Source organism: Emydura macquarii, unplaced genomic scaffold (assembly GCF_026122565.2).
Source record: "Emydura macquarii macquarii isolate MOO-44397 ecotype Brisbane River unplaced genomic scaffold, CSIRO-AGI_Emac_v2 contig_2932, whole genome shotgun sequence".
Lineage (NCBI taxonomy): Eukaryota > Metazoa > Chordata > Testudines > Chelidae > Emydura > Emydura macquarii.
This window is the reverse complement of record NW_027133069.1, coordinates 32,069-45,081: the sequence shown is the minus strand read 5'-3', so window position 1 is coordinate 45,081 and position 13,013 is coordinate 32,069. Positions and strand designations below refer to the sequence as shown.

The following is a 13,013-nucleotide window of genomic DNA, read 5'->3' as shown; positions in this document are numbered from 1 at the left end:
ATTCAGCACCCCTGCTCCCTCCGGGGGTCCCCCTGGATGGGACCCTGGGGAGCCCTTACATGCCCCCAAAGGGGCCATGCACCCCACCTTGCAGTCAGAAGCGATTCACAGCCAGTGTGGAAGTCGGAAGGGTTTATTAGTTCTCAGGGTAACAGCATAAAAAGATTTTTTTAGCAGATGAATTCGAAGTTACAGCAGTAACCAACTAGGGAGCCTCAGAGCCTATGCTCAGGTCCTGCTCCCAAGCCCCCTTATGGGGGATGGACTGGCCCTTTCAGCCAGCCATGCCCCCAGACCCATCCCCTTGTCCCCCCTCCAGTCCTTGGTCTCCTTCCCAGTCAAGGTGGCCACTCCTCCTTGTCTCTGCCTGACGCAACCCATTGCAGCTGGTTGACCCATAGGGCAGAGAGGTCTGGTCTGCGGACCTGTGCCTGGGGAAGGCCCATCCACCCTCTACCCATCCACCCTCTACTGGCCTCTGCAATGATCACACACCCAGATCCCATCACTGAAATACATGAGTAACATATGGGGTAAACTGAGGCACACACGCTGCACTCCAAGAAAACCCCAAGAATATCTCCACTTCATCACAACGTCTAAGTTCCTTTGTTATTGGACCATGTAGATCTTAACAGCCTTCCTATTCATTTTTTCAGCTGGTTGAAAAATGCAGAACCTTTCTTGCAATTTTTTTCCATCCAAATCATCCACCGACTCTATTCCTGATCAAAATCAAGAAAAATCTTTGCAAAAACTTCCATCCAAATTTAGAAAAATGTTGATCATCTTTATTTAATTTCAATGTCAATAGGTGCCCAGTTAGGTAAATTAACATGCACAATAGAATAGAAAGGGCTGCTCTTCCCACTTTAGGACCGAAAGCCTTTTTTTTTTTTTTAAACAAAAACCAGCTACCAACTAACAGCCTTACACACAGCTCATGTTCCAGCTTTGTCTCTTGTTTACCAGTTTTCCTGTTTGGAACTCAATACATAACAAACATTTAGTGGCTGCAGGTGAACATATCATGACAGGGCCTCAATATCCATCAGCAGATATAGCAAGCAAATAAACCCACTGTGAGTCTGTGTACCGCATTTCCAAGTGGGATCACCCTGTGCCGGGAGCCATTTGTCGCACTGCACCGGGGTGGGGCAAATACTGCACTGGGGTGGGGCAAATACAAGGAGCTGCCTGGGCTCCTTCCTGTGAATGGATCCTATTCGCCCAGCCTGGCACCTCACTCACACAGCCCTGGTGCTGGGCTCTCACCTCCCTTCCCCTGCCCCAGCTACTGAATCCCCTCCCCCAGATCTCCCCACCGCCCCACCATCACGCTGGGACCAGCTCTCCACACAGGCTGAGGCTGCAGCGCAGAGTGGCCCATACAGCAGGGCCCCGGTGCTCTCACCCCTGCCCCCGCGCTCCCCCCTGTGGCCGTTTCATCCCCGCCATGGGCAGAGACTCCCCCAGGGCAGGAAATGCTGGGATCTTCCCCCCACCCCCTTCTCTGTTAATGCCCTTTAGACCCTCCCCTGGGAACAGGCCTGGGGGCTGCTCAGCGCTGGGAGGGGACAGTCTCTGCTGCGGGTGTCGCTGTCAGGGACAGAGATTTCCTCCGGCCTGGGCTGGGACTGGGCAGATGATCAGGGGAGCCACGTTTTTACCCCCATTACTGTAACCAGGACAGAAATAAGGGCGAAGCGTCCCAGAGAAGGTGTCAGTGAAAGTGAAGAGCTGGGACCTGTCAGTCACATTGTAAAATGAGACCTCGCCTGCCTCATAGTCCAGGAAAATCCTCACCCGGCTGGGCCTGACGCTCACGGAGAGGAGGGTCGAAGGGGAGGTGCAGGCCTCGTATTCCCCATCCAACAGCCCCATGGCCCAGTATCCATCCTCAGGTGAGAGTGTGACCAGCCCCTTCCTGCTCACAGATTCCCTACAGACCCCCACGTCCCACTCAGGCTTGTCTCCCACCTCCACCTCCCAGTAACGCCTCCCGCCCGGGAACCCCTCAGTGCCCAGCACACAGGGACTAGTATCAAATCTCTCAGGATTGTCGGGCAGATCCTGGCGTGTGTCTCCGCATCTCACACGTTTCCAATCCTCAGACAGGATGAGTTCGGGATTTGCCGTGTCTGGATCCAGAGTCACGTCCACTGGGGAGAGAGTCACAGAGTAAGAGCCGGGGCAGGGGCTGGTCACGGGGATCAAAGGGAAATTAACCTGCATCCCCGTTAATTGCAGGGGGGGGGGCGTTGTTGCCCGTTAAGGGGAGTCAGGGCCCCTCTGCCCATGGGAGCGAACTTGAGGGGAAGGAGAGCAGGAGCGGGGGAGAGGTGGGGTGGGAAGGTGTCAGTGGCGGGAGGGCAGCCCAGGGACAGGGGAGGGGACAGGCTGATGCTGGGAGAGGCAGAGGAGGGGCAGGCACAAGGGCAGTGGGGGGAAGAGAAGGAGAAGGCACCAGGAGGACAGAGGGGAGTGAAGAGGAGAGTCAGGTGCCAGGGGGTGGGGGGAGGGAACGGGCAGGCATCAGGGGCACAGAGTGAGGCAGGAGCCGGGGGCAGCGGGGGTGTCTAGGGCAGGGGTGATCACTGGAGGGCAGAGCGAGGGCTGAGGCAGGTGCCAGGGGGCAGAGTGGGGTGATGGGAGGGGCGAGTGTCAGGGGGACTCAGGGGAAAGAGGAGCCCCAAGGAGGCAGAGGGGGAGTAAAAGGGGGGGGCTGGCCCCAGAGGACTTGAGGGAGTGGGGGATGGGGCAGCCCCCAGTGGCAGAGGGGTCACGAGGGGAGTGGGGGCACCAGGTGGGCCAAGGATGGGGCAGGGGAAGGTGCAGGTGACAAGGGGACTAAGGGGGTGAGGAGTGGGGCAGGCACCACAGGGGCATGGGGAGTGAGGGGTGTGGTGGGCACTAACAGGGAGATGGGGGGAGGGAAGTGGCAGACCACAGGGGGCAACAGGGGAGCAAGAGAAGGGGCAGACATCGAGAGGCAGAGGGGGAGGGTAGTAGGCACCAGGGGCAGACAGTTGTGAGGGAATAGGGTGGCAGGAAGAGGTGTAAGTACCAGGGATGGCAAAGGGTGTGGCAGACATCAAGGGGCAGAAGGGGCAAGAGAAGGGGTCGGTGTCGGGGGGGGGCATCTGTTGGGGGGCAGAAGGGGGAAAGGAAGGGGCAGGTAAAGGGATGGAGCGGGGGAGGGGAGGAGTGGGTTCCCTGGACAAAGAAGGGGGTGAAAGGAGGGTTAGGCACCAGGAAGGCAGGGGGTGAGGGAAGCCATGGATGAAGGGGGGGCAGAGGGTGGTCAGGGGTGTGGGCATCAGGAGGGTAAAGGGGGGAGGGGCAGGTACTGAGGGGGTGGAGCAGAGACTCTGACACAAGGAGGGCAGAGGGGGAGGGGCTGGCACCAGGGGGGAAGAGGAAGGTGAGGGAAGTTGGGGGCAGAGAGGGGTGGGGAGAATGGCAGGGGCAGGGGGGCAGACATAGCAGGGAGTCTGAGGGGGATGAAGAGAAGGGCAGGAGGCAGGACAGCAGAGGAGGGTGAGGGGTGGGGTAGGCATCAAGGGGCAGTGACAGGCACCAGGTGGGCAGATGGGGGCAGGGGGGAAGGGGAAGAGGTGGATGCCAGGGGGCAGAGGGTGGTTGGGGGTGAGGGGCAGGTGCCAGGAGAGCAGAGGGAGAAGGGAGGGTGAGTTCCAGGGGACAGAGGGGGGTGAAGGGGAAAGGTATGGGCCAGGGAGGCAAAGGGGAGTGAGGTGCAAAACCCCACCTCTGTCACCCGGCTCTGAGACTCGCTGCCGCAGGTCTTGTAGACAAACCCTTTGTGTTTATAACATGAGACTTTTCTCAAAGCCAAACACTTGATTTTCTCCCTGTGCCCGGCCAGATCGGCCTGAAATGTCCAGCGTTTTCTCCCTAGTCTGGAGAGCTCTGAGGGGATCTTGTAGGGGAAAGCAGTTCAGTGTCACAGGCAGGGGGCGTGATCAGCCCTAACATGGGAAGCGTCTACAAGTGCCGGACAAGTTCCGGGTGTGTCCGTGGCTATGGGACGTGGGGAGCTGCAGGGTGGTGGTGCCAGTGCAGAGGGAACCTGGATCCAGAGTGTCTGGGAGCCGTGGGGACGGGGCAGGGTGGGAGCAGGGAGTGAGATGGGGAGCTCCGGGCTAGCAGGGCCCATTCACCACCTCGCAGGCACTGGCTGTGGGGCTCACCTCCAAGGAAGGAGTAGATCTGGCGTCATGTCCTGCTTGGCATGGTTGGTACCTGGGGCAGCCGCAGAGCAGGAACCTGCAGGGGCTGGGCGCTCTCCCGGGATAGGCTGGGCAGACAGTGCGGCGGCAAGGGGACAGGCGGGGTATGTAGAGCAGGCAGATGTCCCGGTTTTTTGAACCTCAGAGGTGGCAACCCTAACAGGCCCCCCAGCGCTATTTGTGTGACTCTCCTGCCCCCCCACCAGCTCTGTGCGGTAAGATACCCCGGAGTGCAGGGACCCCTGGGCCAGTGGTGCTGCAATGTGTGTGCACGGCCCCTTGGCTCTCTGACCCCTGCTGGGGCTGCCCCAGACTCTCCCAGCATGCACCAGTGCACACACAGCCAGGCAGCATGCTGGGAGCAAACACACACACACACACACACACAGCTCAGCCACAGCTGTGAGGCAGAAAAGGTGCCGTGTGGGCACAATTTGCTGTAGCTGGGTCTGGGGAGTGTCACAAGCTGGTTATAAAAACCCATCTGCTCTTGCAATGGGGCAGGGCCTTCATTGCCCCAAACCCATAGACACAGAACAGCTCTTGTCTGGTCATGTTATGTTAGCAGCAAATTACCAAAGCCCAGTCTGAGCATGTGAATCCTGGGAAGAGAGAGCTGGGTAGTTCAGTGCCAGTTACGGACAGGTGAGAATGTCCTGCAGAACCCAGCTACCGCCCTGGACAGCTGACAGCAGGGTCAGTATTTCCTCACCAATCAGCCCTTTCCCTGTCCCTGCCTTGCAATAAACCCAGGTGTCGTCTTCCCCTTTCCATCTGCCCCAGTGACATTGCTGCTTCTAGCCTATTGAATGTGGTAGGAAAATGCTCTGTGCAGGGATGGGAGCAGAGAGCCCCCAGGGGGAGGAGGGGTCTCACCCTGGATAAAATATCAGCGGGATGTACAGTACCTGCGTAGGGCAGGGACATTCTCCACCCTGCAACAAAGCACAGACAGAGGGGTAAGAACGCCCCTGAACACAGACAGGCTGAGCAGGAGACAATGTCAGACAAGGGTGATACTGTGGGGAATGGAACTTACTGAGCTCAGCCTGGAGTTTCTCTAAAAAGAAAACAAAGAGAAACGCGTCAATATCACATGATCTCACCAGGGGAAGCAAGTCAAAAAGGCCTTAAAGCAGGGAAGTTAAAATCCTTAGACTAGCCTGGAGGCTACGTCAGCAACCAGAGCCTGGCACCCCCTGGGCAACAAAGGCATCAGGAAGGAGAGAAATACAGTAACCCCGTCCGGCCACCTGGCCAGGTGCAAGAGAGTGTTAGAGCCAAACAGGGATCCCTCAGCACATGGCAAATATTAACCCTGTGAGCCAGGAGAAAGGAGCGTACAATGCATCAGGTGACATGTATGATGGGAATTAAGAAGCTAGAATGGAATTAGCAGAGTGAATGGCCTGAGATATAATACAAATACCAGGGAATCATTTCAGTCCATCAGAATCTATCTGTAGAGAATTGATGGAACCCTGATTCAGCAGGGGATAAAGGGAGCAATTGGGGAGGATAAGGACAATGCTGAGAGACTAATTGATTTCATTGCATCCGTTTTTACCACAGAGAGTGCAGGGGAGAGACCTGCCCTCGAGCGGCTCTTTTCAGGAAATAAAGATCAGGGGTTGAGATGTGAAGAGGATATATTGGAATAATCTGATCAATGAAAGAGCCAGCAGCCACCAAGAGCAGAGGAGAGCTCTCCCAAATATCTGCTGGGAGAGCAATGCAGCAGAGCACAGACAATCCAGGGAGGTTTTGGAGTGTTGCGGACAACGTCCTGGTGCAAGTGCTGGAGGAACCCACTAGGGGCCGTGCTCCTTTTGACCTGCTGCTCACAAACAGGGAAGAATTGGTAGGGGAAGCAGAAGTGGGTGGTAACCTAGGCAGCAGTGACCATGAGATGGTCAAGTTCAGGATCCTGACAAAAGGAAGAAAGAAGAACAGCAGGATACGGACCCTGGACTTCAGAAAAGCAGATTTTGACTCCCTCAGATGGGCAGGATTCCCCGGGAGGCTAATATGAGGGGGATAGGAGTCCAGGAGAGCTGGCTGTATTTTAAAGAAACCTCATTGAGGGCACAGGAACAAACCATCCCGATGTGCAGAAAGAATAGCCAATATGGCAGATGACCAGCTTGGCTTAACAAAGAAGTCTTCGATGTGCTTAACACAAAAAGGAAGCTTACAAGAAGTGGAAGCTTGGTCAGATGACTAGAGAGGAGTCTAAAAATACTGCTTGAGCGTGCAGGAGTGAAATCAGGAAGGCCGAAGCGCAACTGGAGTTGCAGCTAGAAAGGAACATGCAGGGTATCAAGAAGCATTTATGTAGGTATGTTAGTAACAAGAAGTAGGTCAGGGAAAGTGCGGCCCCTTACAGAATTGGGGAGGAAACCTAGTGACAGATATGTGGAAAAAGCTGAAGTACTCAATGCTTTTTTTGCCTCTGTCTTCACAGACAAGGTCAGCTCCCAGACTACTGCATGGGGCAGCACGGAATGGGGAGGAGATGAACAGCCATCAGTGCTGAAAGAACAGGTTCAGGACTATTTAGAAAGGCTGGACATGCACAAGTCCATGGGGCTGGATGCAGTGCATCTGAGGGTGCTGAGGGAGTTGGCTGATGTAGTTGCAGATTGAGGGGGTCCCGGATGATTGGAAAAAGGCAAAATAGTGCCCATCTTCAAAAAAGGGAAGGAGGAGGATCCGGGGAACTACAGACTGGTCAGCTTAACCTCAGTCCCCGGAAAAATCAGGGAGCAGGTCCTCAAGGAATCCATTTTAAGGCACTTGGAAGAGATGAAGGTGATCAGGAACAGTCAGCATGCATTCACCAAGGGCAAATCATGTCTCACCAACCTGACTGCTTTCTATGAAGAGGTGACTGGCTCTGTGGATGTGGGGAAAGCAGTGGATGTGATATACCTCGACTTTAGCAAAGTTTTGATATGGTCTCCTACAATATTCTGATCGGCAAGTTAAAGAAGTATGGTTTGGATAAATGGACAATAAGATGGATAGAGAACTGGCTAGATTATTGGGCTCAACGGGCAGTGATCAATGGCTTGATGTGTAGTTGGCAGCTGGTAACAAGTGGAGTGCCCCAGGGGTCAGTGCTGGGGTCAGTTTTGTTCAGCATCTTCATCAATGATCTGGAGGATGGGGTAGATTGCACCCTCAGCAAGTTTGCAGATGACACTATGCTTGGGGAAGTGATAGATATGCTGGAAGGCAATGATAGGATACAGAGTGACCTAGACAAATTAGAGGATTGGGCCAAAAGAAATCTGATGAGGTTCAGCAAGGACAAGTGCAGCATCTTCCACTTAGGATGGAAGAATCCAATGCACTGCTACAGACGGGGGACTGATGAGCTAGGCAGCAGTTATGCAGCAAAGGACCTGGGGGTAACAGTGGATGAAAAGCTGGATATGAGTCAGCAGTGTGCCCTGGTTGCCAAGAAGGCTAATAGCATATTGGGCTGCATTAGTAGGAGCATTACCAGCAGATCGCGGGAAGTGATTATTCCCCTATATTCAGCATTGGTGAGGTCGCATTTGGAGTATTGTGTCCAGTTTTGGGCCCCCCACTACAACAAGGATGTGGAGAAGTTGGAGAGAGTCCAGCGTAGGGCAAGAAAAATGATAAGGGGGCTGGAGCACAGGACTTATGAGGAGAGGCTGAAGGAACTAGGCTTGCTTAGTCTGCAGAAGAGAAGAATGAGGGGGGGTTTGATAGCAGCCTTTAACTACCTGAAAGGGGGTTCCAGGGAGGATGGGGCTAGGCTGGTCTCGGTGGTGGCAGATGACAGAACAAGGAGCAACGGTCTCAAGTTACGGGGGGGAGGTCTAGGTTGGACATTAGGAAAAAGTTTTTCACTAGGAGGGTGGTGAAGCACTGGAATGGGTTACCTAGGGAGGTGGTGAAATCTCCATCTTTAGAGGTTTTTAAGCTGTGGCTTGACAGAACCCTCGCTGGGATTATTTAACTGAGGTTAGTCCTGCTTTGAGCAGGGGTTGGACTAGATACCTCCTGAGGTCCCTTCCAACTCTATGATTCTATGATATTCCAGCCAGGCCCCTCGCCTCCCCAGTCTGGTCAGAGCCCCATTGATTTGAGTGCAAATCAGAAAAGCCTGATGTAAGGGCAGGTATTGGGAGGGGGGCAGTGGGGCAATGGCCCAGAGACTGATTTCCCCACTACCAGCTCAGATTGCAGAGTCTCTAGGGCAGTAGTTTTCAACCTTTTGTCATTTGTGGACCTCTACAAAATCTCAAATGGTGGGGCAGATCACTTTGGAAATCTTAGACATAGTCTGCAGCCCTCCAGGGATTTGTGGAGCACAGGTTGAAAATCACTGCTCTAGTGGGAGAAAAGGATGAGAGGTGAGATACCCCCCTTCATATTTATGGGGATCACCATTACGTCAGTTAATGTAACTGGCCCAGACACTGACCTGTCTCACTCTCCAGTTCCAATCGCAGCGTCTCTAGAGGGAGAAAAGGGCGAGAGGTGAGATTTCATTCTGTCATGTTTATGGTGAAGTTCCTGTTATTGTTTAATGCAGCTGGGCTGTCGTTATGAAATAGAGAAACAAATAGACGGACACATGGAGAGACACAGATAGGTCCCTGCGGAGGTCCCTGCACTCCCATCATAGGCCAGCTCCTGATCTTGGGGATGACACTTGCCCCCTGGTCCCAGTGACACATGGGAACAGCTCTCTGTAAGGCCAGGCTAGTTGGAAGGTGCCTAGCTAAGAACACAGTGGAGGTGCCTTTCTTTAGCTGGGTGCTCAGCTCAGCATGCGCTGAGGAGGGTGTGGATGGACCCTGCAAGCATCACCTCTATGATCAGCTTTTTCCTCCATGGGGCTTGCCCACTGGGTGTGTCAGCCTGGGATACAAACACTGCAGGAAATGGAGGTAGTGTCATGTCTGAGACTATGTTTATACTGATGGCAGCTTCTGAGCACAGCGATGAGTAGTCAGACCAATTGATCAGGAAGTCGACTGAGTAAGTCCACCCTCTGAAGTAGCGTAGCACTGAGCCAACGCAATGTGAACAGCGCACAGAAGGAAAGCAGAGCAGTCAACGTGAGTGTGTGTTGGCGTAACTCCTGTCAACAGCCGCCGAATTGCGCGGTAAATGTAAACCAGCCCTGACAGTCACTTCTGAGCACAGCCTGAGCTAGACCATCTTGTGCCCCAGTGCGAGCAGCGTCTCAGGGCAGCCGTGCAAATCCTGAGCGTGTTTGTTTTATTACAGCACTCCTAGCCAGACCGCGCAGCCGTGCAGCTGGAGCAGAGAATTCTCTCCAAGGCCCGTGAAACAAGACAGTGACAGTTAATTGTCCTGATTTGTTAGTGTTTGGAAATGAGCCCAACATAGCTCTCTCTGCGCACATAGACACATTTTACATACAACTCGAAATGAGATAATCCCTGTCACCTAAACATGGGCTCAATGTGCATCCTGTATCCATTCAAACCACAGATTAACCAGTTCAAACCTGGTGCTGACAGTGTGGGAAGGTGACAGGTCTAAACACACAACATCCAGTTCCAATTTTCACATCCATCTTGACTTGAAAATCATTTTACAGACATTTCCCCTTCCCAGTTCTTCCTACACTTGCAAATTTCTACATAAAGTTCACAGCACGTCAGGGAAGAAAAACCCTCTGGGTGGGACTTTCAAAGGTGCCTTTGAGGTTTACACACCAGTGCTCATTAATTTAAACAAAAACTGAGTATTCAGACCCCCTAGGCAGCTTTGAAATCTGCAGCTCCCTATAAACACAGAGATCACTGAAGGCCAATTTCTGCCCTTTGCGACCAGAGAGAAAACTCCAGCTGAGCACTTACACTGCAGTAGAGAGTTCATTGCCCTGTTCCTGCAGCAGGATCTCAGGCTGGGCAAATCTTAATGTAGATAAGCCAAGGTAACTGTTACCCTTTACACTTGCACAGCCACTACTTTGCCCATCTACAGCTCCTACTTACCTAGACAGGGAAAAGAGGGGATCCATGCACAGACTGAGGGACAGAACTGGGCCCTAAGAAGCCCCTTCTCTCCTATTTTGCTTTCAGGTTTTCCTGCAAGCAGCCCAGTTACACATGTCGGAGCTCCAAGCCCAGCTCACTGAGCCTCACGTTTGTGTTTCAGCTGGAGCAGGGCTGATCCCACGGAATAGCTCAGAGTCACATTCCATTGGGTGCCTTGGTGAGAGCCAAAGGGGTGAAACCACTTGACGCTTCTCAGTTCAAATGTTCAAAAGTCATAATTTATTTAGCTCCCCCTCCACCCTCAGCCCAGCTCCCACTGCCTGAAACTCCTCCAGACATTAAAAAAAAGCCCCTTAATACCTGTCTCTCTGCTTTTGGTTTTAAATCTGTCTGTCTGTCTCTCTGTCTGTCTCTCTCTCTCTCACCAAGACCCTCCAACCCATTGTTACTTTACCTTTCGCTCTGTGTTCCCTCCAGAAGCAGTAACTGGCCAGGGCACTGAGAACAGCCAGGAGAGCCAGGATCACCCCCAGAGCCACCATCCCGGGACTGACCCTCGGGAAAAACAGCTCTGCAAGAGAAAGTGTCATTAACTAGTTGGAAGCAAACACGTGGAGAATGAAGGCAGGACACGTGACAGTGGTGACATGGACAGTTACAAGAATCTCACAGGGAAATACACAGCGAGATGTGGCTTCTTTGTGTTTTATTATTAAGACAAAGAAAGTCCAAGCTTTAGTCTTCTTACTGACTATGGTTAACTCATGGGAGGAGGTGTGTTGGAGACAGGGAGGGGGCAGGGTGGAGCTATGCTATGTGTAAGCGGGAGATAACTCCAGGTCAATTTGGGGAATCTGGCCATTTTTGTTGGGGTTTGGGCTTGCCCCATTGGTTTCAGTCTCCTTGGGGCATGCTGGTGTATGCCTCCTATGGGCCCTGATTGGCCTAAAAGTCCAATGTTTTAGCTGTTCCCTATGTACTACTCTCTCAGGACCTCCTCGTTCAGGCCGGATAGTGTAAACTGGCAGTTCAGGATTGTGACGAGCGACCATAACATGGGGATTTGACTCCCACTTGTCCTATATTTTATTACCACGCCGGCATCTATGGTTACGAACTGGTACACGGTCACCAGGCCTTACGAGAGCCCTGCTGGACAGAAGATCATAAGTCCTTTTGTTACTTTGGGTTGTGTCTTTAGTTGTACTGAGAGCAAGTTACAAGCTTCACAGGTTGTCTTTAGCCTGCCATGAACACCTTTGACCCAATCATCAAAATCGGTCGCCTTATCTTTAGAAGAGAAGACTTCTTGGTGCTTCTCTGGCAACACCCTCAAGTTAGCCACCTGGGCAGGAACCAACCCCTGGGGCTCCACTTGGGCTGGAACTGGCAGTCTCCCACCACACCTTTCTTGACGAAAGGTAACTTGTTCTCCCTTCTTGTCACCTGCCGCTCATTTCTGTCTTCTTCAAATGTTACCATCACTCGAGGAACCACCTCCCCAGGCCGATGTACCTCTGCAGTCCTGTTTTGAGGGTACAACTCCACAGCCTTCGCACTTGAGTTTAGAAAAATCACTGGTGCTCTTCCTTTGGCAGCACTAGTCAGTACATTGGCTGGCCAGAAGCCATAAGGTAGACTTGCCTCAGATGTCAGATCTACAAGCACTCGATATTCATTGGTTTTTCCTGCTACCCAGCAGCGTTCATCAGGGATCTTTCCCCTCCAGGGAGGAATAACTGTCTTGTGTCTTCTGCCCACTGTAACATTTCCAATCTGCCCAGTGGGGCCCAGGGAACGACTCTGCCACTCCATTTGAGCCAGTACTCTGCTCAGCACAGCATTCTTCTTAGAGTGCCCATGTCGGTTCATCTTCCTAGTTCCTTCTCCTGGCAACAGTAGCTCCTTCAGCTCACTTATGATGTTCATTCCGAGAATCCCTGGGATTCCTTTTCCCATATGACTTCCTTCAGAGACTGTGTCTTTCAGGATGAAGATGCATTTTCTTTGCATTGTCTGGCCCATGTACTTTATGTCTGCTTCCAGGCACCCCACCACTGGGATTGCGAGCTGTGCATGAGTAGCTCCTTGTCCTTCAAATATTGTTGAAAATATGACTCAGTGATGGTGGTGACTTCTGAGCCAGTATCTAACAAACATCTGGTCTTTACCCCTGCTATACATACTTCAGCGGTTAGACAGTCTCCAAACGCTCACCACAGAAGTCACTGGATATTCTGGCACTGTCAGCGTTCCCTTCAACATCGTATGCAGACTGATTTTCCACCAAGGACAGGCCAAGGAATCCTTCTGCTACTGCTTGACCTTCTACTATAGATGGGCCACTCGCTCCTGGTGCCCCATTGGTTTCAAATGCCTGGGACTCTGTTCTTCTTCTCACTGGACATTCTCGGCTAGTATGCCCTGGCCTTTCACAAGTGTAACAAATCAACCTTCCTAGCTCATCCTTCAATGGGGGCCTTCGGGGTCCTACCGGGTCATTGGATACATTGGCATATTAGTGGGATTTTTTTCTTTCATCACCTCGGTCATCACTTTCAGCATCTCCTCCTGTTGGACCATCAATTTCTGGACAGCTTCACTTAAACTTTCTAGTGTTAACCCTACTTGGGGCAGGGCCTTTTCCCCAGTAGTTGCATTCACTAGGCCCCCACTTGGTGTACGGATGGTACGCTTGGCTCTCTCTCCCACCAGAACTTTGGACCATGTAATAGCAGCCTGCATTAGT

At 52.7% G+C, this 13,013-nt stretch overlaps 1 protein-coding gene across 1 annotated transcript in view; it reads right to left on the bottom strand.

Annotated features, from left to right (window-relative positions):
- Positions 1-1,602: 1,602 nt before the first annotated feature.
- The window catches only part of LOC137167537 (butyrophilin subfamily 1 member A1-like), a 29,416-nt gene continuing 18,005 nt past the window's right edge, over positions 1,603-13,013 (bottom strand). The window contains exons 5-9 of the mRNA XM_067569752.1: positions 10,719-10,835; positions 6,070-6,090; positions 5,290-5,310; positions 5,159-5,185; positions 1,603-2,162 (exon numbers count right to left, since the gene is read on the bottom strand). Coding sequence (XP_067425853.1) covers positions 1,603-2,162; positions 5,159-5,185; positions 5,290-5,310; positions 6,070-6,090; positions 10,719-10,835 — 746 coding nt within the window. The remainder of the gene's footprint in view (positions 2,163-5,158; positions 5,186-5,289; positions 5,311-6,069; positions 6,091-10,718; positions 10,836-13,013) is intronic.